Genomic DNA, 27,523 nt, shown 5'->3' with positions numbered 1-27,523 from the left:
ATGTAGAGTGAAATTTGTTTTAATTCATTCTACACAATTTAAAAAGTTTAGGAAAACAGAATTAAATCTTGTTGTTTCAACAACTACTTTGTTAATCAAGGCAATGATTTCACTCATTTCAACCAAATTATTTCAATTAGATTTGTTTACATTTGTTACACATTTAGAAACCCACTACTTTACAAAAAAAGTCACAATCAGATTATGATAACATTATCTTTATTAACTGGATTTAGTGGACAATATAAAAGCTTACCATTTTTGTACACCTGCAAGCATTATGCCACTTCAAAAGGTAAAACGTTAGAATACTTATTTACATAGGTAATATGTTGGAACCAAAGCTTCCACAACTAAAAACAGATGCAAAATTTGCTCAATATATCGACTGCATTCTAAAAAATTAAACTAAAAGATAAAAATACATCTCCCACTTGGCAAGTTAAAACATGTGACAAAATAGAATTGTGTGAATTTGGAAAAATAAAATAAAATAATTAGAAATATTTTGGGGGCAATACAACAACAACAAAAAATTCCATAGTTGATGAAAATCTATATTTGTTTGGTGTATCTCATTGAAATAATTATTAGTTTGACCAATTTTTATATTTCTGTATTTATTTTTTTAATTTTGGTTGCAGTCCTCCACAGCTAGCAATATAGTTTTGCTGTGTTTTAAAACATGCTAGCAAGCAAAATGGACACAATAATACAGTGAACTTAACAGGTGGCAGTGGTCTTAAACTTTACAGGACCTTGATACATAAACACAACATAGTACTTCTGTCAGTACTTCTGATCCACTTTGAGCCATCTATATAAGGACAAACAAAAATCATCTGCAGTGCTGTATAAAAGGTGAATTGCCCAACAGAGAGAATCCAAAAACTTAAAAAATTATTTTTTTAAATGAAAGAAAATATAAACAACTCAAATATTAACATTATATATTGGAAATCACCATTGCACCAATGAACCATTCAAGACCTATCAGTCATTTTCAAGTGCTCTCACCCCATAAGCTTGTTTTTCAGAAACTGTACCTTTGAAGACAGCTTTTGTCCATCAAAATTTAAAAGTATCTTCTGGAGGACTTCAAAGGTGCATTTAAGTTCTGGTGGGTAGCTCAGGTTCAAACAGTATATGAGTCCAAACAACAGAGCACATGCTTGTGCAATGTTACCCAAATCAGTGTTAGCCTCCACACCCTCAATCAGGACACCAATGTCCTCTGGGTCATCTTCAGGTTCAGCACCCTCCTTCTGGATGACGTACACCCCCATCACAGTTTGCTCCATGCAGCTTTTTGCCTCGCTGTCCGTATCCTACATGAAAAAGTATAAGACAACAAAGTAAAATTTAAGAGATTGTTTAAACAACTGTTTCTATGCTGTTCATAAAATCCAAGTAGTCAAAGTAATAAACAGAAAATTACACCACTAAAGTAGTTGTTAGTAATTACTCCAATACATAAATTATAAAATACACCTCTCATGTCAAAAGAGGTGGCATAATTGACCTCTCACCGGCCCCTCCCCCGAAAGGGCCATTGTCCAATTACACATTATAGCAACCGTTACTGTGTCTGACAAACATTAACCTCAAGCAAGATGGAGAAGCGGTGTGCCCACCGATACGCCGAGAGATTGTGTCTGGAGGAGTTGTGTTCTTTCCATTCACAAAGTCAAAAACAACGTGAATGGATTAAACAGTGTGTATGGCCCCATTCCCAGGTAAATGTACCGAACATTATGAAGCATGTCTGCTCGCACATTCGGGTACCCATTGGTGCGCAAAGGAAACCATTTGTTTGTCGGACGTAGCAAGAGTAACTTAGGGGGACAGGACTCGAGAAAAGGCTAACTCAGCTGTTAAAATAAAACAGGTATAGAAGTGTTAGTACTAAACAGCTCAAAGTTCATAGACATTTCTATTTACAAATACTGATGGCCATAGCAATGAAAAAACAACAGGACTTGTTTTAATCCAAGTACAGATTCAAAAGCAATATTGTCTTGATGCATGTTAAATGCATTGTATGTTTGTGTATCAAGTTTAAGTATGCATAAATTTCTTTCCTTCCAATACCAAATTCCAGAAATTCTTTATTGCAATGCTTAATACTGTTTGGTATTCAAGACATCCTTTCCCCAATACCAGGTGTCTTGTTGCTAATCTCAAAATTTTAATTTTAATGATTTGCATTTGAGGCAACGTCACAATTTGTATGAGAATGTTACAGACAACATGCTGTCACAATGACTCACCAAGTCCTCCTTTATTAACTTCTATTAACGTCTTCGTTTAGGTGGATGCACAAAGACTTCAAGATGCATGCTCGTCTGGTATGGATGTTGTCATGCTGGAGAGGAGGAGGAGATAATATGAGCCAAAACCAGTCTGTTTTTCTTAAAGCTAGGGTAATCAGTTAACTTGCATAATTATTCTTTAGGTTAGAACCTGGCATGTACCACTTGTTAAGCCGAAACAAAATCGACAACTTCATCTCCAAATAAAAGTTATTTTTGCTGCCTATGACAAAGTCTACTCAATCCTAATACAAACCTTGGAGATGGCAAGCATGAGACCTCTTATTTTCTTTCCACGTGTCCCTCCTTTGGTCAGAAAGATTTCCATTAAGCATGGCGCGTATTGGTCAAGCTCGGCAAAGAAAGTAGATAGCAGAGGCTTTGTGGTGATTCGCAGAAACTCCTTCTCAATCTGCAATAGAGAACAAATACATTGATTAAAAACGCAACTGTATATTTCACTCACTTCACATCTAAGCTGACTAAAGCTGCTTTTAGAAGACCATGCAGACATCAGTGCTGTCTGTGTAGGACATGAATCAGTCTGTGTCAGATACTGAATTTGAAATTTCCACTAAAGTCACAAGTAAGAGGCAAGTGGAACCAAGATCTAGGCCATTTGCTTTTTGAAGTTTGCAAAGACTGCTAAATTGCACCAGTGGTAGTTCACTCTTTGTAACACAGTATGCTGTTCTAAACAGATTTTTCAGGTTTATTTTTAGTATATTATTTGCAATTGGTGTTTGTTCTGGGAAAGATATTGCAGACTGAGCAATAATCCATTTCTAATGGGGGCCTTTCTTAAAATTACTGGTCCCAGTAACAAAGGCGCTTGTCGACTCAGAAATCGAGGGAAAACCAACAACACACCCGGCAGAACGTCATGTTATTTACACGGGTGCACATAAGTGGTCCGCATGTGCGCATTCGCTGTCAAAATAAAAGACGCGCAACAGATAAGAAGTTGCAACGCACGTTTGCATCCATATAAAAGGCACTGTTTTTGTTCGCTAGAGTGGGATTTTCACGGCACATTCTGCACCACATCTGTGCGTTCATCATTTGTTTGAAGCCAGCTCACCTCCTGCAACCACTTTTGCGAGAATACGCGCTTCTTTTGTGGTTCGGACTCCTTCTGACATTTGTTTGGAGGTGGAGGAAAAACCAAAGTAATTGCTTAAAGGAGCTTCTTCGACATATTTAAGAGTTCTAAACAAATATGTCCTCCTCCAGAAAATCTTATGTATGCAAACACGCGTTGCAACTTCTTATCTTGTGCGCGTTTTTTATTTTGACAGCAAATACGCACCTGCGGACCACTTATGTGCAGCCCTGGTTATTTAGCTCGTCATGTTGCAGCCACAGAAATTCTTTTGTCCATGAAACCATAAAGCTGCACTTTCTTTTTGCCTTATAGTCTGATTTGTCATAACTTTTCCGTTTTGTGGTAAGCTTTTCTTTGGCTGTCACTTCTTCACCCTGACCTGTCTTATTTGGCTCAGCAGAACTAAAATATATATCCTGCTGCTTTTACACACGCACTCACATAACGCTCAGCGATTCTCTGCACGATCAACCTCTCACATGTTTAAGCTGCGGGAGATTTCACTTGTCATGTTTGCATAGTAAGCTAACGATTGATAAGACGATGTCAGAGGAATTGGTGCGCAAATTATCATCACTCACCAATCAGTACTGTCGCTCTCTATACACAGGTCGCGATTGCAAAGTGAAAGCAAAAAACAAGCGCGAATTCAAACGCGATTTCAATATGTCACATATTGACAGTGGCTCACCGATGCCAATGACATAATTACCCAGCTACATTTCCGAAAGAATGCAGAAGCATTGACATATATTTTTCCTTCCTATGACAGCCCGACGGGCAGGGCAGAGATAGATTTTGGTAGCCCGACTGGAAAAATCGCTAGCCCTGGGACGTCGGGCTAGCGATTTTGCGAGCCCTGTACAGTGTTTCAATAATTTGTACCTACTACTCTCCCTGATGGAACAACGCTTGCACTGCCACATACAAGTCACTGAAAGAAAAAAAGAAAAGCAGTTTTAAGGATAGTTTTATTGGCACCTTTTTTTCACTTTGATTAAATCATAAAACTATCATAAAAAATATATGATGGTAAAAGGCTTACCATGTATTAAAGAGGAGGCACAAACAATCAGAAAAAGGGGTCAGCTTTCTTTGTGGTGTTACTATGGTAAAGAAAACAGACAAAATTATTTTATAAAAATTCCACAGTGGATTTTTTTTTAAACTTTGTTGCAAATGTATAAAAAAAATACAAATACATATAAATACCTCTTGCAATATAAAATTCACAGATAAATATCCAATCTGTTGCCAAATGTAATAGCAGTGTTTCACACTATGCAATAAAGATGCTGGTAGTTGCGGTAAAGGTCCGACAGGCAATTTTCATAACTATCCGCCATTGCCTTTTCCTCTGACCTCGTGTTTATGCTCTTTTTCCCCATGCACTAGCGATCAAGTCAATTCGAAGGATGCAGCCCCTGAATTTGGACACAGCTAATATTTAGCAAATCGCGCATGCTAGTTTAACTTGCATTACTGTGAGAGGCCGAATGCTTAAAATAAAAACTTGTGTCAAGCCAGCCTCCAATTCGAGACTTGCAGTCAAGCCAGCCTCCAGTTTGTTTTACCTTCCCTGTGTATTCAAAGTATTACGGGAATGGATGTGGAAACCGGATTTCAAAATAAAAGCCAACTTCGAGTGAATTAACAGATATGTTAAGAACATAATAACATATAATTTAGGCTTTTTTTTTTTTTTACAAACTCTGTTAGATCTATATGACACAGCCTTGTACCCTAATTGTGCCCTGTCACTATCAAGGCCATCTTATTTTGGATTTCAAAGTAAAAGCCCTGTGAATCTTCATTTTTGAACTACTCTTTCAATGACTTAATAATGCTCTTAAAAGCAAAAGTCGTATTTCCAAATACTATTTGAACTTTATATCAACACTTTCCAACCACAGTCTTTTTACAGTGATACCATATCAATATCAAGTCAGTCTGATTTTGCCTTTCATAGTAATGGCCCTTTGAAATTGTCCATAATTGACTTAATCTTCTAACGATTCAAAATGCTCTAAAATGAAAAATTCTTGTTTCCACAGGGTAATTCCACCTTAGATCAACAGTATACAGCCCCACAGTGATACCATATCAATATCAAGTCATTCTGATTATGCCTTCCAAAATAAAAGCCTTTTTAAATTGTCCATAATTGACCTAACTTTCAGTGATTTCATAATGTTTTAAAATGGAAATTTCCTGTTTCCACAGGGTAATTCCACTCCAGATCAACAGTATACAACCTCACGATGTTACCATATCAATATCAAGACATTCTGATATTTCTTTAAAAAATAAAAGCATTTTCAAACTGCCCATATCTGAGTTGCTCCTGGAACAATTTCAAAATGCTCTAAAATGGCAAATTCCTGTTTCCACAGGGTAATTCCACTTTAGATCAACAGTATACAGCCCCACAGTGATACCATATCAATATCAAGTCATTCTGATTTTGCTCTCAAAAATAAAAGCCTTTTCAAATTGTCCATAATTGACCTAACTTTCAGTGATTTCAAAATGCTCTAAAATGGAAATTTCCTGTTTCCACAGGGTAATTCCACCTTAGATCAACAGTATACAGCCCCACAGTGATACCATATTAATGTCAAGTCATTCTGATTTTGCCTTCCAAAGTAAAAGCCTTTTCAAATTGTCCACAATTGACCTAACTTTCAGTGATTTCAAAATGCTCTAAAATGGAAATTTCCTGTTTCCACAGGGTAATTCCACTCCAGATCAACAGTATACAGCCCCACAGTGATACCATATCAATATCAAGTCATTCTGATTATGCCTTCCAAAATAAATGCCCTTTCAAATTGAGCATATACGGCCTACTTTTTTGACGATTTCAAAATGTTCTTAAACAGAATTTTGCTGTTTCCACAGGATAATTTCACTTTAGTTCAACAGTATACAACCTCACGATGTTACCATATCAATATCAAGTCATTCTGATTTTGCTTTCAAAAATAAAAGCATTTTCAAACTGCCCATATCTGACTTGATCCTGGAACAATTTCAAAATGCTCTAAAATGGAAAATTCCTGTTTCCACAGGGTAATTCCACTTTAGATCAACAGTATACAGCCCCACAGTGATACCATATCAATATCAAGTCAGTCTGATTTTGCCTTTCATAGTAATGGCCCTTTGAAATTGTCCATAATTGACTTAATCTTCTAACGATTCAAAATGCTCTAAAATGGAAAATTCCTGTTTCCACAGGGTAATTCCACCTTAGATCAACAGTATACAGCCCCACAGTGATACCATATCAATATCAAGTCATTCTGATTATGCCTTCCAAAATAAATGCCCTTTCAAATTGAGCATATATACGACCTACTTTTTTAACGATTTCAAAATGTTCTTAAAAAGAATTTTGCTGTTTCCACAGGATAATTTCACTTTAGGTCAACAGTATACAACCTCACGATGTTACCATATCAATATCAAGTCATTCTGATTATGCCTTCCAAAATAAAAGACTTTTCAAATTGCCAAGATACGACCTACTCTTTTAAAGATTTCAAAATGCTCTAAAAGTGAAAATTGCTGTTTCCACAGGATAATTTCACTTTAGGTCAACAGTATACAACCTCACGATGTTACCATATCAATTTCAAGTCACTCTGATTATGCCTTCCAAAATAATGGCCTGTTGAAAATGCCCATAATTTACCTAACTTTCAGTGATTTCAGAATGCTCTAAAAAGGAAGATTTCAGTTTCCACAGGGTAATTCCACTTTAGATCAACAGTATACAACCTCACGATGTTACCATGTCAATTTCAAGTCAGTCTGATTTTGCTTTTCAAAATAAAAGCTTTTTCAATTTGCCCATATATGACTTACTTTTGGAGCGAATTCAAAATGCTCTAAGATGGAAAATTGCTGTTTCCACAGCATAATTCCACTTTAGATCAATAGTATCCAACCCCACAGTGATACCATATCAATATCAAATCAGTCTGATGTTGCCTTCCAAAATAAAAGACTTTTCAAATTGCCGATATACGACCTACTCTTTTAAAGAATTCAGAACGCTCTAAAAATGAAACTTGCTCTTTCCACAGGATGAATCCATGTTAGATCAAAAGTGTACATCCACACCATGGTACTACTTCAATTTCAAGTCATTCTGATTTTGCCTTCCAAAATAATGGCCTGTTGAAAATGGCAATAACTTACCTAACTTTCAGTGATTTCGGAATGCTCTAAAAAGGAAATTTTCTGTTTCCACAGAATAATTTCACTTTAAATCAACAGTATACAACCCCACAGAGATACGATGTTAAGATCAAGTCACTCTGATTTTGCCTTCCAAAATAAAAGTATTTTCAAATTGCCCGTAGACGACCTACTCTTTTAACGATTTCAAAATGCTCTTAAATTGAAAGATGCTGTTTCCGCAGGATAATTCCACTTTAGATCAACAGTATCCAACCCGACAGTAAAACCATGTAAATTTCATGTTGGTCTGATTTCGCCTTTCAAATTAATGGCCCGTCGAATTTGTCCATATGTGATATACTCTTTCAATTATTTCAGAATGTTTTAAAAATGAAAATTGCTGTTTCAACACATATTGGGTTTTCATTTTGAAAAGCAAAATCAGACTCAATTGATTATGACAGAATTGAATCATAAAGATGATGTAAAAGGAAGCTGAAATTGCCACTAGGTTGTAATTGATAGTACGTTTATATTTTAAGTCTGTGGAAAGATGTCATTCTAAATAAAGAAATTACAAAACAGCTTGCAAACCAACCATGACATCTTTCCACAGACTTAAAATATAAACGTACTATCAATTACAACCTAGTGGCAATTTCAGCTTCCTTTTACATCATCTTTATGATTCAATTCTGTCATAATCAATTGAGTCTGATTTTGCTTTTCAAAATGAAAACCCAATATGTGTTGAAACAGCAATTTTCATTTTTAAAACATTCTGAAATAATTGAAAGAGTATATCACATATGGACAAATTCGACGGGCCATTAATTTGAAAGGCGAAATCAGACCAACATGAAATTTACATGGTTTTACTGTCGGGTTGGATACTGTTGATCTGGAGTGGAATTACCCTGTGGAAACAGGAAATTTCCATTTTAGAGCATTTTGAAATCACTGAAAGTTAGGTCAATTATGGACAATTTAAAAAGGCTTTTATTTTGGAAGGCATAATCAGAATGACTTGATATTGATATGGTATCACTGTGGGGCTGTATACTGTTGATCTAAGGTGGAATTACCCTGTGGAAACAAGAATTTTTCATTTTAGAGCATTTTGAATCGTTAGAAGATTAAGTCAATTATGGACAATTTCAAAGGGCCATTACTATGAAAGGCAAAATCAGACTGACTTGATATTGATATGGTATCACTGTAAAAAGACTGTGGTTGGAAAGTGTTGATATAAAGTTCAAATAGTATTTGGAAATACGACTTTTGCTTTTAAGAGCATTATTAAGTCATTGAAAGAGTAGTTCAAAAATGAAGATTCACAGGGCTTTTACTTTGAAATCCAAAATAAGATGGCCTTGATAGTGACAGGGCACAATTAGGGTACAAGGCTGTGTCATATAGAGCTAACATTAGAGTTTGTAAAAAAAAAAAAAAGCCTAAATTATATGTTATTATGTTCTTAACATATCTGTTAATTCACTCGAAGTTGGCTTTTATTTTGAAATCCGGTTTCCACATCCATTCCCGTAATACTTTGAATACACAGGGAACGTAAAACAAACTGGAGGCTGGCTTGACTGCAAGTCTCAAATTGGAGGCTGGCTTGACACCAGTAAATAAAAGGAGAGAGAAAGAACGAAAGAAAAAATGCAAATGATAATAAAAAAGTGAACAAAGACCATGTCTTGCAATAACCGTCATTTAAAACCAAAGTGAATGCTAACAGAGCTAGGTAGAAGTTCAATGAGACAACCATACTAGCTTTAGCTAACTTCATTTACTTTGAAAGTGAATTACAAATGTGTTAAATATTGAATTAAACATATCAATAACCGCTAAAAACACTATAAGACTAACTGCAAAAACGGGTAAAAAAAAAAAAAAGAAAAACAATGAAGTGGAAATGCTAATAATAGTATAAATATACCCAGAGCGGATTATAAATCAGGTATTAGACGGTACCGATTGGCACCGTCTAATACCAGATTTTCACTGTATTTGCTCCACTCCCGCTGTCTAATGACAACTTACACATTTGGAATTAAAAACATTGTTAAACAATTAATGGACAGAACAACTTCGTTTGACTAAGATATTTTGAGTTATTTATTACTTACCTGTATTGTGGAAGATTCCGCAGAGGGAAATGGCAGTCCACTGAACACATAACTTCTCCGCGTTCCCGCCTCTTCACTTTTGGGAAGTTTGAGCATGCGCACTAGGCATCGGTTTTAGAGTTGTTGATTTAAAATAATTACATTTAATTGAACTGAAGAATGCAAATCTAGTTCATTAAACTTTTTGTTATTTTATGTTAAACCAACAACTGATAATGATTTAAAAACCTAAACTCAATATGTTCATGTTAAATAGACAAATGTCTATTGAATTAATCAAACAACTGCCTTAGTTGACTTTTTTGAGTGTAGGATTTAAAGGATAAAAAGAGTGAGGTGAAGAGAGAGAGAGAAAAACAGGAAAGAGGGAGAGCATCCAGCAAGAGCCATGGTATGCAGATCAAATGCTCCAAATCTGTCAATCAAAACAGCTGTCATCTCAACAACCACAACATTGAACAATCTGATGATTAATTATTGACAGTCTCCGTCTTTGTTGCTTTCTCACACCTTATCTCTCTCTCTGTCTGTCTCAGTGTCTTTCCCTTCTCTCACTTCTTTTCTTTCACAAAGATTAGACACAGGCTCCAACATGAAAGCTGCCGACCTGTGTTTGGGTCTGTCATAAGTGATTTTGCTGCTGGTGCCACAGCCCCTCCTTTTAGCGGGATATCCTCTCTCTCTATCTATCTCTCCTTCTCTGTCTGTCTCTCTCTCTTTCTCTTTTGCTCTTTCTGTCTTTCTTATCTTTCTACCCTCTGTTGCTATAGCACCTGCCAGGTCGCCACAGGGACCCTCATATCTCCACTCATCCTCCAGCTCAACCCCAGTGTCGATTCTATCCAACCCAGCTTCATGTCAGAGAAAAGCAGGAGTAAGACCCCTCGCTGTTTAACACTCCAGAAGTTAACCGGGGTCTCTCTCACTCCTCTTCCTTCCTCTCCTCCTTCATCCTGCAGAAAGACACTATATTCTCACAACTGGAAATAAAAAAAAACAAACAGCAACATGTTTTGTTAGATGATGTTAATAGTTAATTTCATCTGATTTTGAGTGTGACAACATTCTGTTTAATTACACACTTTCGGGTTTGGATGCCAGGAAGAGTGACATGAGCATTGGGTGAATTATCTTATCAGTTATCTGTTAACTGTGTAAAACTGGATATGCTTATGTTTTCAATGTTAAGATGAGTTTTGGCAATAAATATGGCATAGTCTACCTTAAAGCTAATACTCATGTTTAGGAGATTATGACAGTGTGTCATTATAAGCCGAATTTGTTCTTTTACTTTACTATGTTTTAGTTAAAATATTCCTCTTAGTTCACAGTCAACACCAGTAAGATTTATATTTAACAAGATGACATCAGTGTAGTAACCAACTTAATAATAACAAGAAATAATGCTAATAATAATTTAAAGCATCATTATTATTGGTCCAATAGCAGCCACTTAATATACTGAAATGTCTTCAAGATAGGTTAAAAAATATTAATAAATAGGGAGTCTTACTGAGAATCTTACAGTTGCAGAATTAGTGCAAAAGCAACATGTGAATTTGATCCTGGTGACTGTGTTTTTACATGTATAGGGAAAAAAGTGGCAGAGAAAAGGACATTAAAGAAACTGATGGACATTATGGACAATGCCAGGCATCCTCTGCACACGGCCATTAACAACCAGAAGAGTCTGTTCAGTGACAGGTTGCTTCTCCCAAAGACAAGAACTAACAGACTTAAAAACTCCTTTGTCCCACACGCCATCAGACTGTTTAACTCCTCTCTGGAGGGGAGAGGGAGGGGAAACAGGAGGACAAAGGAGGGAACAACTAAGCTGTAGTGCCTCTTCACCTCACTGTGCAATACCTTTTGTGCAATACTTTTGTAAATAGTCAACGGTGCAATAGACTCAATACTTGAAATGTGCAATTCACTTGTATTTTTATTTTTATTCCTATTTATTCTATTTATCCCCTTCGTATATTTTATTTATATTGTCTCTGTATTTATATATATGTGTGTGTGTATAACTCTGTAACTTCTGTCGGTGCTGTGCTTTTTTGGAAATCGAATTTCCCAGAGGAACCCACCCGAGGGATTAATAAAGTTCTATCTTATCTTATCTTATCTTATCTTAAAAGGAAATATTAAGTGTAACTGTCTGTTTTTTTAATCAGAAAAATACAACAATACAACAACACGTCACGTTTTTGCCATTTCTCAAACTACCAAAAGAAGCATCTGTAGGGAATTTTCAGTTAAAAGCAATGACTGTTCCAAAGTTGGCTAATGTAATTGTAATTATATTGTGAACCAGTTTGAGTGCAAAACATTTATTTGTAACTTTTATTTTTCTAAATATTTTTTTATACAGTGAATTATTACTGCTTCAGCCACTAACTGATATCCCAGTGATAATTATACACACTAATGTAAGGACAAATACAAATCAGTGTCATTTAAATACTTTCTGAAAATAAATTGACGGTCCTTATGACAAGGGACAGCATGATAAAACAGAACAGCATTTCTGTTTGTCAGGTATTTAAAAAAAAACAAACAAAAATAACCCCTCTCCCTGTCAGATGACATCCAGTCACGAACATAGTGCTCTGGGCCCTGGCGGAACCACAGCCCATCCAGGTATCAACCCCTTTTCCTGTCTCAGGCCATATGTTTCTACTATTTCTGTCAGTAAAATCACATTTACAACAACCGCTGCTGGTTGTTTACAGAAGTTAAAGCTCCTCTTATACATCGCTGCTTATGTTTGCATGCTTTTTGGCCCCATAGATAATACATGAGCTTGCTGTGCTTGCTTTTTTTTTTTTTTTTTTAACGAAGGGGAGATGCTGCCATATGCATGGAAGAATAAACAAAGACCTAAACTGACAGCACCATCTGCCAAACACAGTTGACGTCAAGAGAATGGCCCCCACTCAACATTTTGCCCGGCTCTCAGGAGGATGCCACATTGTCATCAGTGCTAATACTAAATATTAATAATTTGTTGACCCCAAAGTGTTTAGAAATCACTGATGCAGACACACATCACCCCTCTGAACGGCATATGCAGATGTCAGGTGAGCGCCACCGGACTGTGCTTCTTGGAGTGTGTATGTGTGAATGTGTGGTGTTTTTCCTGGAGCTCAGAGACTAGACGTCTTCTACCAGGACCATCATGAATATTACATTGTTCCACATACCCACATAGCTCCTCCTATCTGCCTCTCATACACTCACATGCACATTTTCACATACAACTATCAAAGAGAAAATGTATTATGTTAAATGCATTAAAATGTATTAATTTTGGTCACACACATACACGAGTAAATACATATTTTCTTATTATTGCTGAAAATTCAAATTTTTCACTTAATGCAAAGCATTTTTGGGCTCATTTTAAACGTCTGGTATGCGTGTTAAATCAGGAAGCTGCAACACTACTGCAGGTACAGATCAGTGTTTACACTTTGACCAAAAAATAAATTTGACCAAAAAATTTGCTCAAATACCTTTTTTTAATCATTGACATTTGCTTGATTTGCAAAATAATATGTAAAATTACAACATAAACAAGGACAAACTTCTGTCTGAATGTTCTGAACATTGAAACTGTTGTTGTTCTCACAAAGTAGTTCCCCACATTAAAGCCCTGTGCTGACAGTTACAGTGATGCATGCTTTCAATTTTATTAAAGAAGCACCTGATTAGGCAATATTTACACAATAATTATTAACTATTAAGTAACAGTATTTAATATTTAAATCATGTAAACATTTGTAAGTAAAGATGTCGGTGTCTATATTGTAATAAACGTCTATTACAGCATATCTATAAAAGATGATTCTACGTTGTAACAGGCCATATTTAAAAAAAACACTGACATTGATAATGATTCCTGATGGACTTCTCAGACCTGACATATCGCTCCAGACACTAGATGCATTTCACCTTGGCATCTGCTGTGATCACTTCTGTTTTCCTCCCATACATCTTTATTAGTTTGTAACTGATGGGGACACCGCGGGATGTCACTTGATGAGAGGCGCCATGTCAGTGAGACTGATTTATTCCCAGCATTTGCTCTGCGGTCGTGCCAACTGACCTAGTCCACTCCGCTCCGCACTCTCAGACCCTAACATCTTAGACAGCTCTGCTTACCCTCAGAATAGGTCTCATCCCACAAACATGCAACTTTATATGTAAAACACCCCGCAAATCATTTCATAGATATTCGATTGAAATTTGCTTGAGATACAAGACGGTGATCCGGTGAATGATTTCACATGCCATCAGCAGAGCTTTGATCATGAATTATTGCAGTACAAACAACCACACAACTCTGTTTTAATCCTCAGATCACAAGTCGGTTCATATGGACAACGCGTTTTAGATGTTTGACAGAATATAGTATATAGCAAGGCTACCAGCTCAGTGGATGTCTAGCATTAGGCTTATATCATGTTACTAAAATCTTTTGAATGCTGTCATTATGTTCAAACATTGACTGTAAATGGTGATGGTAAACAGAGAAGCCTGAGCTTTTTCTTTCTTCTAATTGACTGAAAGCTGAAGTAAAGTACTTTAAAATGTTTCTTGTGTGTGTGTATATACATTTTACTTGCATGTGTCATTTTACACAAAAGTCCCACTGCAATCTGTTATGGCCCCAAGTTTATGTTCAATTGTCGTCTCATGTCAAACAGACCAATTTATTTGTTTTTCACTTCAGGTTGATGTCTGTCAGAGGACAGAATCATTAAAATGATTAGCATATAAGTTCCTAACGACAGGAAAACTTGACTGCCATTGTTCGGGGAGCAGCGGTTCTATTACCGAGCTAACATAAGCTTTCTAGGCATTTATTCTGTCCTCCCATTGATTGCAGCAAATCACATGGCTGAAGTGTATTTGTTGGCAGACAGTAGCGGCAGACACAAAAGCATGGATGGGTGTCAGCTTTTAATTGTAACTGTCTTGCAGAATGGGTGTTGTTTTAATATCCTGTATAGATTTTTATGTAATACACTTACTTGTGCAAGGCAGCCCTGAGCAAGAATCAATTCAGCCCAAAGGATACCGTCCTCCTCCCCTTAAGTTAAAAGCCAATCTTGTTTTAATGATGCATGAAGAAATATTCAAGCATTGACATTTCACTGTCAGGTTTCTTTAGAAAAATCAATTAAGATAATACAGCTTTGACCCAGTTATCCAGTTAATGCTTATTAGGGATGTAATATGATTTACTGTCAGCATTTATAATTCTTTGCATCTCATCCCATTAGCCTTGTGACTGTTTCATAGAGCGCCGTACAATGGTCACTTCTAGGAAACTACAGTCACTAGGAGCAGATAAAATGAAGTGGAAAGGAGTAATGACATTGATTGGGATTGGTGGGCAGGTTAAATGCAAGCCCCCGAGGCATTCTCTCACTCTCTGTCTCTTTCTCTCTTTCTCTCTTGCTTCCCCTCTCTTCATCTTCCACACTGTCTACCCCCTTCTGTCTTTTCTTTTTACACCAACCATAACATGATGGAGTGTATGAGGAATATTGCCCAGCTGCAAAACTACACATTTATCAGTATCACGGGAATTCAACGGGGGCATTTATTGCCATTTAGATTAGTACCCTTAATTATCCATGTTGGCTACCTGTTATGCCAATATATTTAGTTTATGTGCATTACTGGGTTTTTTTTTTTTTTCAGACTGTCCCTTCATGCCACAGATTCACAAAAAATTACACCCATAGTATAAATAGTTTATGTTATAATTTATTTATCCTCCATATCTACAAATAGTGACATCCAACTTTAAACTGTGAGCTAATTATTCACAAATCCTTACAAAGAAGTGCACATTCGCTGTCTTTTGGAGATTAAATTCCACATGCAAAGAATTGTCATTGCTACAGAAACCATGTAGAAACAGGAAATCATGCAGACATCAGAAACCATGGTCTGAATTATCCACCAACTGCACAAAACATTTCTTCTAACATAACATGATGCCTGTAAAAGAAATAAAAAAGTGAAAAGAAACATATATCATGCTGAATTAGTACTCCTGTGCACAGCGGGAACAAAAGGCACTATGTCTCAAGGGGCACTGTCAAACATCATACAAGTCTCCATAACAGAAAATGTTAAACCTGTTTTACATTGCTATTTTTTTTTCTTTGCTAGATATGCCAACATTCTGTGTTATAAGAACTAATTGTCATGTTGGAAGGAGAAAGTCAGGCTCTGAGTCATCCTTCTGAACTCTTTTCAACTTTATGGCATTTCATACCTGACAGTGGACCAAAGAGGCTACACTGTCTCTACTTAAAACAGTAATGGAATGGATTTACATCAGGAGCTACTGATCCAGGAAATCTTTGGAGACCAGTGGCACAGATTACCAAGACTGAATAAGTCCTAATTTAAGTTCAGATTCCAATAGTAAATGTACTACAAGTGTTTGACTGTAAATAAAACAATAAATAAATGCAAATAAATATTTGCTTGCCTTTTTAGCAGACAAGTATTTTTTTTGTGTGTTTGTTGTCAGCTTTAATGCAACACTACACAGCCTTGCTATTATCTTTCTAAAGGCCAGGGGTTAAATGTCTTTAAAAAAAAAAAGCTGATGCCATTTTACTCTGCCCTTTTAAATATTCTAAGAAAAGGATCCACTATATAGGGGATGTTTTCCATCAGCACTAAATGAAAATGTACGAAATAATTCCGTGTAGGAGATGGTGCAAGCAAAAAATGATCCCACGTTTATATTCTGTAAACACGTGTAAAGTAACTATAAATTTTCTACTGTACCTCTCAAACCAAATGATTTTGTAAACACAATGTACATAGAGTCAGTAAATCATTGTATAGCCTACAAAGCTGTTGCTAATTGTAGTTTTTCAGAGACAAAACAAAACAGAGCAAAGCTGTGGAAAAGTGTACAAAGGGCTCCTGTTGTTTTCATTTAAGATACATATACTCAATTACAGTACTTACAACCGAGGAATATGAAAACGGCACATTTAAACCAACTTGTGTGAGCGAATTCCCTAAACGACGCTTCACTCTTTATGCACTCCTGTTTCACTGCTGTTTTGTCTTTTGCTCTACTTCGGCAGTTATAGGCCAAAAAAAGCCCACATCCCTCCCTACCAATCTAAATGGATATCGGTAAACCATGGACACAAAGGCATCATCTGCCTGTTTGTACAGAGCAGCAGAAGCCACTTTGGATCCTGAATCTCAATGGGCTCATAGTGCCTCCGACGCCCATCTGTTCCAAGCCAGCCAGCGAGCCACTAAGCAGCAAACTTTGATCCCTGTGTAGATTTTTTTCCAAACCCATCCGGATTTTCCTGCCCCTCAAGAGCCATTGTGCGGCTGCCCTGGAGTACAAATTCTAGATTCATTATGAGTGTGGGCGGCAACCTTTGTATTCCCCAAAGCACAGATGTATGCACACAACATATTGCTATTTGGTAGCATAAAAGCCTAAGCCCATTGTTTATTGTTGGTTCATATATTACAAGTAGCTCTCTAATGCAGAAAGCAGAGCAGTTGCCATGAAGTACTTGAGCTTAACATTAGCCATTAAAGATGTACTTTTCTTCAACATCACTGATACTTGACCTTACCACCTATTTGTTTCATCTTTTCATGTTGGTTTATTGGAGAAAGCTTCAATTAGACTGTTGTTTAATCCGCAGATGACTACATGCTTGCATAACATTCTACATTTGATCAGGGGTGTTTTTAATTAATTATTATGTACCGTGTGCACCATTTTTTAACAAATCTTGCTCATTGTAACATGCACATTTTTTTTAAATATTACTATTTTTTTTAAGTAAATAGATGCTTTGCTAAACTAATTTATTTCTTTTTGGTTGGCAGAATATTTTTTGTCTGTACCTACCTTCCTTTTTGGAGAAAAAACACCCAGGACAAAACAAAAGCATACAAACAAGCAAACAAACAAACAACTGTCAAAATTATCATATAGAGAATATGGGTGTTTCAGAATTATGTGACAGGCAGGCATTATTCTAAAAACACATTATTATGTAGAAAAATATCGACTGATGAAAAAAAAATCACATAGTGACACCTCTAGATTTTCTTCTTTTTTTTTCATTTTTAGAGACATGGCAGCAACATTAGCATTGGTCATTAGTGGCAGACACATCCATGGAGTGTCGAATACAGAGGCTCATACGCAGACCCTATTTGGTTACCTCTGTGACAGGCTTGTTCAGGACACCAGAAACAGCTGTCCTGGCCTGTGTGAGCCGAAATAATTAGGCCTGTCATCTCAGTGCTCTGATTTCCCCTTCAGCCCGCTCCACAAAATGCTAATATTTTGCTTTCATTGTCACATTCACCTTGACACGGATATTGCCTTGGCGCATAACTGGATGAGATGACTCTAAATTTGCATTGTTCGTTCTAATAAATTTGCTTCCTCTGTACCTCATGGCAGGACCCATCAGATAAAGTCTCCCGGAGTGTCATCAATCATGGCCCAGGCTGACAGACGGCTTTCGCCTTCATTTGTTACATAGAGGAACATGCTTAATTATTTGTACTGTAATTAGTTGGGAAAATGTCAGGAAATGTCAACTCTCTGTTCACTGTGGAAGGGCTCTGCTTGAAAGCCACAATGACTGAAGTGTCATTAATGCCACGTAACAAGACGAGGATCAGCTGGGGGAAGCGAGAAAGAGGGGGGAGGCTTCTTAGAATGTAATCATGGAGAGAGTTAGAGGAAGACACAAATCAGCAGTGCTAGCTAGCATGATGGGCATCTTATTAGCCAAGCAGCCAGCTGCATTTTTCAACCACATCTTGTTTCCCCTCGCTTTTCTCACACTGGCATGAAATAAAGGCAGCAAGTGGGGAAAAGAAATGAAGTCAAGTAAACAATTCCGGCTTCCCACTTGCTGTCAAACCAGCCGTACTTTGCTATGGTATATTGCCTGTCATAAACAGGCAATATGCCAGATACAAAAACAATGGAGAGGCTTCTTGTTTGAGCCCTCCTTGCTAAAGCAGAACTTTTACAGTGCAATTAATGGCAAGTCACACTGCAGCCAAAGAAATGCTATCACTTAACTGGTTAACAGGGTATATCTGTCGACATAATAAAAGCCTTGGTCTATCCCTGAAGCAGAGCCTGTAATTCTAATATATCTCTAATAAAATTACTTCATCACATTTCCTTCCCTTAATTATACAAAATAATTATTTATTTCAGAATTAGTGGACAAAGTCATTAAATAACCTTCACAGCATATTATATCACCACTAATTATTGCATTCGGCTTCTAGCATCTGTGAAATACATATTTTAGTGCCTATTTGTTTTTGCGACAATCGGCTAATCTGTGTGGACAAGCCACTCGAACACTTACCCAAATGGCAAGGTAATTTACACTTGTTTGAAAAGAGGGGAGGAGACAAAGGGAAATGGGAAACAGGAATCCCGTGAGGGACATCTTTTGTTTTGGAGGAAAATATGTAGCATTATGACATCCCAAGGGGGTTTCAGTGGCCATTCGTCTTTTCAGGGCCTCACAGTGGGAGCGTGGCAGAGCAAGGCTCAGCCTGCTACCTTGCCCACCGACAGGCACTGATGGTCATCCAAGAAGCTCCTTAATTAGCCTGCAATCTGGCAACGACCCGTGTTCCTGAGATGTGGCAGCCCTGTTTAAATATGATGCCAGATGCAGTCCCACCTTCAGCATGTCATCTCATTGTCCTAGGAAGCCATGGGGAGAGAGAGAAAAGGAAAGAGAGAGCACAACATCCCACAACGCAGCATGTGTTATGGGATGTTGTGCTTATTCTCTCTTTCCTTGTTCCTGTTTTGCTTTCTGTCTTCTTGCACTGACACACCCAGCAGAGACAGACAGACATCGGGACCTGAAGTGCCCTCGACCTTGAGAAGTGACACAATGTAGGCTTAAACATTCCACACAAAGTACTCCAGAGTTTCACCAGAAACTATACAAGTGCAGTATATGCAGCCACGTGCGGGCATATATGCAGCTAAACAGAAATAGGGCTGTGAAGTTTTAGTGCTTTCGTGACAATACTTGATAAGATTATGTGCTTTTGCATCCACTTAATTTTACCACCATCGATAGATCTAACCCTGTGGCTTAGGCGCATTCCTCCAGCTCCGACTACTTTCCAGGACAGAAGCTATGTGAATACTGAAGCTAAAACTGGAAAACTGCACTCAGAGAATATATTAAATCCAACCAATTTTGACCTCCTTTTTAGGCAGACACACTGTAATACTTGATATTAGACTAATCTGTGATTCAATATGTAGAGCATGAGCAGGCATTATCTAAAATGGTGTAAACATGTCCCAGAGCCTTCTAAGATTCCCGTCTTATAATAGTTTTATTTCCGAACATATAAATACTGGATATGTTGTAATACTAACAGCAGCGTGTGTTCAGTTTTTCTGCTTTGTGCTTCCTCTAGGATTTAGGCTGTCACAGCACACAACTTTGTGTTGCTGCACTTATAGTAAATGTGGATGAGCTCAGGTGGCTCAGATTTATTTATTTGTTTTAATGAACTGCTCTTCTATGGCGGGCAACCTTCCTGAAATATAGTGGCATCACTGAAATCAACCGAGTGCATCCTTTAAAGATCAGAGTGTAAAAACCTTGCTTCTTAAAGTGGGATTATGGAGAATGAAGAAGAATTACAAAAGGTGCACCTAAACAGAGCACACTCTTGGCTAACACATGAACAGCTAATCAGTGCGCCTGTTTTTGAATTCATATTAGATTTAATACTGGTGTTACTAACACACCGAAACCCCCATGCCTCCCACAGAAAAAAAAGGAACAATCCAGAGCTTGCACTTGTAGTGTTTTTCACCCACATTATGTTCAATATCACTCTTTTTTTGAATGTATCTGGATCCATCTGTTGATGGATCTATGCAAATTGTCCATACATCACCATATGTCACACAGATTTATCAACAGGGACAAATGGCATCAACTTGAATGCAAAGTTTATATCTTGAAACCTCATTTATTTGTTGCTGCGCATGGAGAAGGGAGATAATCTAATCAATTTTCAGAGGCAAAAGACGATGCAAGAACAAAAAGGCGAGGTAGAGGATTGAATACAACATTAAGGAATATTGAGACTATCCAATTGTTTGAGCCAATGTAAAGTGCCAAAGCCTCTTAGAACATGGTAAGTCTTTATTCAGTAATACATTATCATGCATATTTCATACATGGAGATTACTAAAATGGAATTGTGTGTCTTTCTGTTGTATGTCTTTATAATTACACCTTGAAGCCATAGCTGATTTTTTTTTCTTCGTTTTCCCTCCATATTCATGAAAAGCAGACTTGTAATTTGATAAAGAGAAGCTTGTGTTCTCAACTTCATTCAAACAGCATCATGGTGCTGTATTAAAGTGGGCATCTGTGTTCTTGTGGCATTAATCTCTTCAAGCACATTCCAGCTGCTGTGATGTGTGAGAGGGAGATAAGTCTTAAACAGTCTAAAGCTAAGCAAACCAGACAACTCTATTATTGGCTTCATAATTGCTTAATTAAACTTTTGTCACTAATCATTATGAGGGCAATAGAGCTGTTATACAGGCTTTCTGTCGAGCAGGAAAAAAAAAATCAATAAACTGTGTTGGGGAGGTGATCCCCCCACGTCTCTCTCTCTCTCTCTCTCTCTCTCTCTCTCTCTCTCTCTCTCGCACACACACACTCTCTCCCTCCCTCCTCAATCTTTTTGTCCTCCGCAAATGAAATTCATTGCTGCCGGTTAGTGATCTGTAGGGCTGGAGCTCGACTGATATGAGCTGCCATCACCATTTGAATTGAGGGGTATTCAGTAGCACATGAATATGAACAAATGGCAAACATAAATCTCTTGCATGAAGTACACCTTCTATCCCTTTATTATGGAACAATTGACCCATCTAAAATGAATTCTAATGCCAAGGAAAGCATTTAGATTTAAATTACACCGTGGGTCCCCTGGACCTGAGAGATGACGGCATAAAAAAGATTAATATGCTAATTATTTTTTTCCTCCCCTCTCTTTATTCCTCTTTTCGACATTTGCGTAGGGTTACTGTGAGCCTTGTAAATAAGATGACTATTTTGTCAAGGAATGACTGCGAGGTTCCTTTCCGTAAAGTATGTTTTAGATCACTGACATGTGACATTATCTTTAGTGGGGTTCTTTGTGCATTTTTCCCTTTATTGAAGCATTTTATAATGCGTGTGTTCAGATGTGCGTTCAGTATGCAAATAATTATTTTCTTGCTGCTGACCCGGTAAGTCCATCAGATGAAAATATAACACCATGCATACTGCAGATTTCCCCACCTCTCTCTCTCGCTCTCTCTTTCACTCTTTTCCCCTGTCTAGCTCTATGGGAAATGTTTAGTGTCCCTCCAGAGCAGTCTGAAGCATCCTTAGATTGGCCATTACAAGAGCCACTGTTCATTCCAAGGTTCTGCCAAAGGATCACAGTTTAAATCATGTTGTGTTTTATATCCTTTAATTGGCCTGGCTTTGAAAAAACAACTTTTAGCTTTGGATGTGTTGCCATAGGCAGCCAATTGGCAAGAGCGCAATAGGGGCAAAAGCCTCATTTCATAATTTGTAGGCACTTTAAAGTTGGCTAAGCCTCTGTGGTAAATTGAAAAGTGTCCAAAATGTAAGAAGGGAAAAGGGCTTTTTGACTGTGCATCACCATGAGAATACTTGACGATATGGTGCAATATGTGCCTTATCTTGCAGTTACTGCAGATATTATGTACTGGGAACTTTCAAGTGACTTATAAGCTTTTATCAGTGTCTTTATATGACATTACTTGATCGAACCAAGTTGTAATTTTACACCACTGCTTCAAGTCCAACAAGATTTCATTAGATTGCATTTACAGTGTTGGAAACAGCAGTACTTCCTTGTCTACTAAACGAGTGCGCCTCAGTGCACTTCGATTGGACTCAAATGGAGATATTGAGACCAAATAGGGAATTAAAATGTAGAAATCAAGCAAATCTTGGCTCCTTGGTAGTCTAGCAGTGACAAGCAGACAGCACAGGCCAGAATGCCATCTACAGTTTGCTGACAACCATCTTTTTTATTTTTTCCTTTAATGCTGCCTCTACACTGTTGCTGCATTCCCAACAAAAATTACATGAAAAACTCTTCAAACCTTGACCGCCACTGTAAAGCTTTATTCCACTCTTAATTTAACAAAGACAAGTCACAGTTCCTTACAAGTTTCATTTGTAGCCCTGGTACATGCAAAACGGATACAGAAATACTATTTTAAAAGATGAAGAAATGAACCTAGCACTTCAAATATTCTGGAATACAGTCACTAACTAATACTCAAAAATGCCATGTAGCTTTTAATGACTTTACTCTGGAACACCAATTATTGTATTGCAAAACTCATTATGAGAAATATTAATTATAACAAACAAGAGGGAAAAAAAGTTATCCTTGGTTAGTCTAAAAACTTAAAAATTTTCATTTAATAACTTAACTTTCGTCACTTAATGAATGGCATTACTTTCTGCAGCTCAGCTGACAGTGAGAGACTGTGTTAATGAATTGCTTCGAAAGCATCAGAAGACAGACTTAATTACAGAGCCCACAGTTCTTGCATTATTATGCCATATATCCCCAGCTGAATACAATTCACCAGCTAGATAAACAAATTTCATGGCAGCCTTTATGGCAGTACTTTCTGGCCAACCATTGATACCAGTGTTTATTCGCGGGGCTGCGTGAAGCGTGGCAGGCATGAAAATGTGGCATTAAAAGTGAAATCCTTCATTTTCATCTCATTAAAAAGGGGAAAAAGGGAGTAAAATGCAAATACACAGCAATGTGCATGTACATTAGTTACAAGTCTTCCGTAGTCCTTACAATGCTTCATTATGTGGTTAAGTGAACGAATGAAGAAAAGTGGTGTGATGGGGCACTGTATGTGGTGACTGATTTAAAATTGCTGGTTTGTCACATGAACAAAAAAAATTACCATATGATGTTTAGACAGAGCATTGTATAAGAACCAGTTCCACAAGTCTTGCATCGCTATTGCCCTTCAACCCTGGCTCTATAAGTTCAAAAATGCAAATCTAGCATTAGGAAACTTACATGCATGTAACATATTTTGGTTCTGAGAAGATTTATTTCTGCTCCGTCACCATGTCCAAACAGCTGGGGCATTGTGCATTGCATATGTGTGTTTGTGTGAGTATACGTCTGGTTGTTTGCACCTGTGATCTTCTGTGCATTGTGACTAAACATACACAAATGCATTCATCCCAAAACTCTTCCTTCCTACTTTCTAAATGTGTTTATGTGTATCCAACAAGGAAAACACTGTGAGCACTGGCAACAGTGCCCACGCCCTGTGGCCCCGCCATTCCTACACCACTCATTTTCAGTCTGGGGAGTTCAGCCTTTGTGCAAATATCCATTTCTGACTCAAATAATACAATGACTCAACAGGCCGCTGTATTTTACACAAATCCTATAAAATTATAGGGGAATATGAGTCCAGAGGAAGTATGCACTTCATTCTTTTCAGGGTTGGTTTTTTTTCTTTCTTTTCTTCTTGATTGATGTTGTTTAATCACAAGAAACATAAAATATTAACAGGCGTGATTATGTTTTTTATCTCAAAATATTGTCCTTTCTCGGCTAAAAAAAACTGATACATTTGTGAAATTCAGCATTATCCTTTGTTTTTTTTTAAAATTTTGCTAAGCATTTGTAATATGCTCTGTTCTCCGATTATTATTTCATTCTTTCTTTTTTCTGGATTATTTAGTTAGTTTTACCTGAAATGTTACATTTTAGTTTTGGATGTGTGTGTGTAAGTACAACAGACATAAGCGGAAATCATATAATAGCACGTTTGTTTCTCCTGTAATCTGTAAGTATTCTTCAAAGAAAAAAAATGCTCACTTCATATTGAAACATGTAATTGCTAGCTTGACAGCTCACAAAGGTATACCCAGGTTTTTGGCTTGATAGAAGTAGCCTGGTCAATTAAAATAATTATAGTATTTCTGTGATAACTGCCAGGTCTGGGAATTTTAGAACATTTAAGGATTTGCAGTTGCATATAATTGGAGCTGTGAAGTCCAACTCCTTTTCTCATAAAGCAACTGATTATACAGAGGAGTACACGGTGATTTGGTGAGGGTTAGCTTTAATGCAGTGTTTCTTAATATGCAGGTAAGAACCAAATCTGGAACAGAGGTCTGCATGTGACACCATATTTAAATATTTTATACACGCGATGTGAAAACAAAAAAAAAGATCATATGGGTCCATATACATAATATTGTTTCTGTTAATCATTCTTCCTCAGCCTTTGTGACTTCACATTCCAAAACAACCAACACAAGCCTTCAGCAGTCCCATCGCAATCAGCCCAGTCCAAGGCCTGGATCAGTGTTGAGCTATTAGCGCCAGTGGCAAGCCAGCCATAACACTAGCCATAGTTGGAGCGATAGCCCCATTTCAGTGTGGGGTCAGCGACTCAGCCATATTGTTAAGATGATTGTTCTGCCAGCCTTCTGTCATGGTTGATGTGGCTGGAGCGCTTGGCTTGGTAGTGTCTGCCTGGATCCTCACTGCCTGGAAAGAGGCTTTGCTGTAGGCAGCTCCGAGGCTTTAAAACCCTTATTGTCTATCTTTCCCCCGGCTAACCCTTTTCTCCCTCTACTCCTGCCGTAGGATGGTCTGGAGTCAGAAGGGAGAAAGAGAGAGGGAGGCAAAGAGGGAGGAAGGCGCCAAGCACATTTGAGGGCCTGGTCCAATGTATCATGATCAGCATAGGCTTTCACAGGCAGCGCTTGCCTGCATCCCGAAGCATTGTTCAGCCCCTTTCTCCCTGGCAGCACTTTCGTTTGAACAGAATTTTGACACTGCAGTGGGGAATTCTGCAGATTAAAGGGGACATATTTGGTACACTTCCTTCTTGGCACTTTATTATCGTTGGGGGAAGGTGCAAATTTTTAATCAAGGCATTAAATAGGAAAGGGGACTTTATTTTCTTTGCCTTTATTCTGTCATTCAAAATAGTATTCATCACAAAGAAAATATTAACTATGCGCTCAAGATTCCATTTCATAAAATGTTTATCTGTACATTTTTGCAAGGAATAGACAAAAATTTAATTGTCCTCTTTTTTTTTTTTTGTTATACCTTTTTCCATTTCTCTCTTTAAAGTGTATTTTAAGATAAATCATATGTGTGCTCTCAAACCTTTTCAGTAAAGTGCCGGTCTTCTTCAGCAGATAAGACAATTAGGGACAGAATGATGCCATTAGCTTCAATAGAGCAATGGGACTTTGTTTCATCATGTCTTCTGAGTAACACACAGTGTTCAACTCTCTCTTCTCACTCTCTCGACTCCCCGTCTCTCTGTACAAAACACACTTTCCTCTCCATCACAGCATCATTGTCATCCAGGTGTAGTTAACCCTTTCACATGGCTCATAGGTGTGCACTCATGATGCCTCATCTTTTTGCTTAATGGGGCAGCCCTCATTGCTTTTTGATTGTTTAAATATTTGCCGTGCCGCTGGGTGCGAGTGTCTTTGTTTCTCTGTGTGTATGCATATCTCTATTATATGCATGTGTGTGCAAATGCTGGGATTCTTGGAAAGAGCTATTCATTTAGGGGCCCTCTCCTCTACTCAGCTGCTCCCTGCCTTTCCCAGTAATTAGCCTAGTGTGGCAGCCACCTCTCCCTGCTCAGTCTGGAAGAGACACTTGACACGGCAGACATCAGAGAGATTTTTCAGGAGGCTCTCCCGGCGCCCCAACAGCTCTTAATTAACCACTTAGGTATCCCCACTCGTTCCCCCGGCCGGCACTTTCCAAATGGTAAGGAGGTTCTGTGCCACGGATCTAAACACCGGGGGAAGCGTGCTATCAAAAGATCTGGGTAAATGAAGGCTTGTGTAAATTATTTTTAATGATTCCCTCCTGGCACATCATTATGTTTGTAGTTACACACAGGCACTTCTGAGACGGCTCATCTTCGCTAAGGTCATCAGCAGGACCAACTGTAACTAGCTGCTAGTCTGTAAATGGCTTATCAATTAGTGCTGTGGTTTTACATAGCTGTGAGCTCTGATATATAGTGCAAGGATCGTTATTGTGGGGAATCAAAAATGATGATGATGATGATGACGACGATAACCAATCTCCAGGCTATTTATGCAAATTGCTCTCTCATATTAGAAAATCATTACCTATCCAAACACTGCAACGCTCAGCCTGTGTGAATTGCAATGATGGATTTTATGATAATTGCGATTTAATTTTCTGCCTCTCCCAAGCTCTCTTTTGTCTGTTTGGAGTTTGAAAATAATTCGGTCATTGTGAGCGCTATTAATTCTGTATTAGTTAAAGCTGAGTGGATGGGTTTATTCAATTTCCCCTGAATTTAGATTTGTAAGTGATCATCATTTTAATTTTTTTATCTTTTTAAAGAAGATCATTAGGTGCTTTTTTTAGGGAAATACAATTTAAGAATTTTTAATAAAATCCTCATTGGATGACTGTTGTTGCCAACCTCTCAAAGGAGTTATTAAAATAATAGCTGTTGCAGTTGCTAGTAGCACCAACATAATTATGAACCACCACATACAAATATCTTTAATATATTTTAATCCAGAATTAACCTTGTGCCTTTCTCGTCTTTAAACAGCACAGAATAATGTTAT

General features: G+C 37.6%; 1 protein-coding gene across 1 annotated transcript in view; it reads right to left on the bottom strand.

The window, feature by feature from the left end:
* Positions 1-1,013: 1,013 nt before the first annotated feature.
* The window catches only part of LOC146622542 (uncharacterized), a 318,673-nt gene continuing 292,163 nt past the window's right edge, over positions 1,014-27,523 (bottom strand). The window contains exons 2-4 of the mRNA XM_085365220.1: positions 2,569-2,724; positions 2,300-2,365; positions 1,014-1,328 (exon numbers count right to left, since the gene is read on the bottom strand). Of these exons, the coding sequence (XP_085221346.1) occupies positions 1,014-1,328; positions 2,300-2,365; positions 2,569-2,724 (537 nt within the window). The remainder of the gene's footprint in view (positions 1,329-2,299; positions 2,366-2,568; positions 2,725-27,523) is intronic.

Source organism: Diplotaxodon limnothrissa, linkage group LG11 (genome assembly GCF_057381915.1).
Source record: "Diplotaxodon limnothrissa isolate DT_005_m linkage group LG11, D_limnothrissa_male_GT1.1, whole genome shotgun sequence".
Lineage (NCBI taxonomy): Eukaryota > Metazoa > Chordata > Actinopteri > Cichliformes > Cichlidae > Diplotaxodon > Diplotaxodon limnothrissa.
This window is presented reverse-complemented; position numbering and strand designations above follow the sequence as displayed.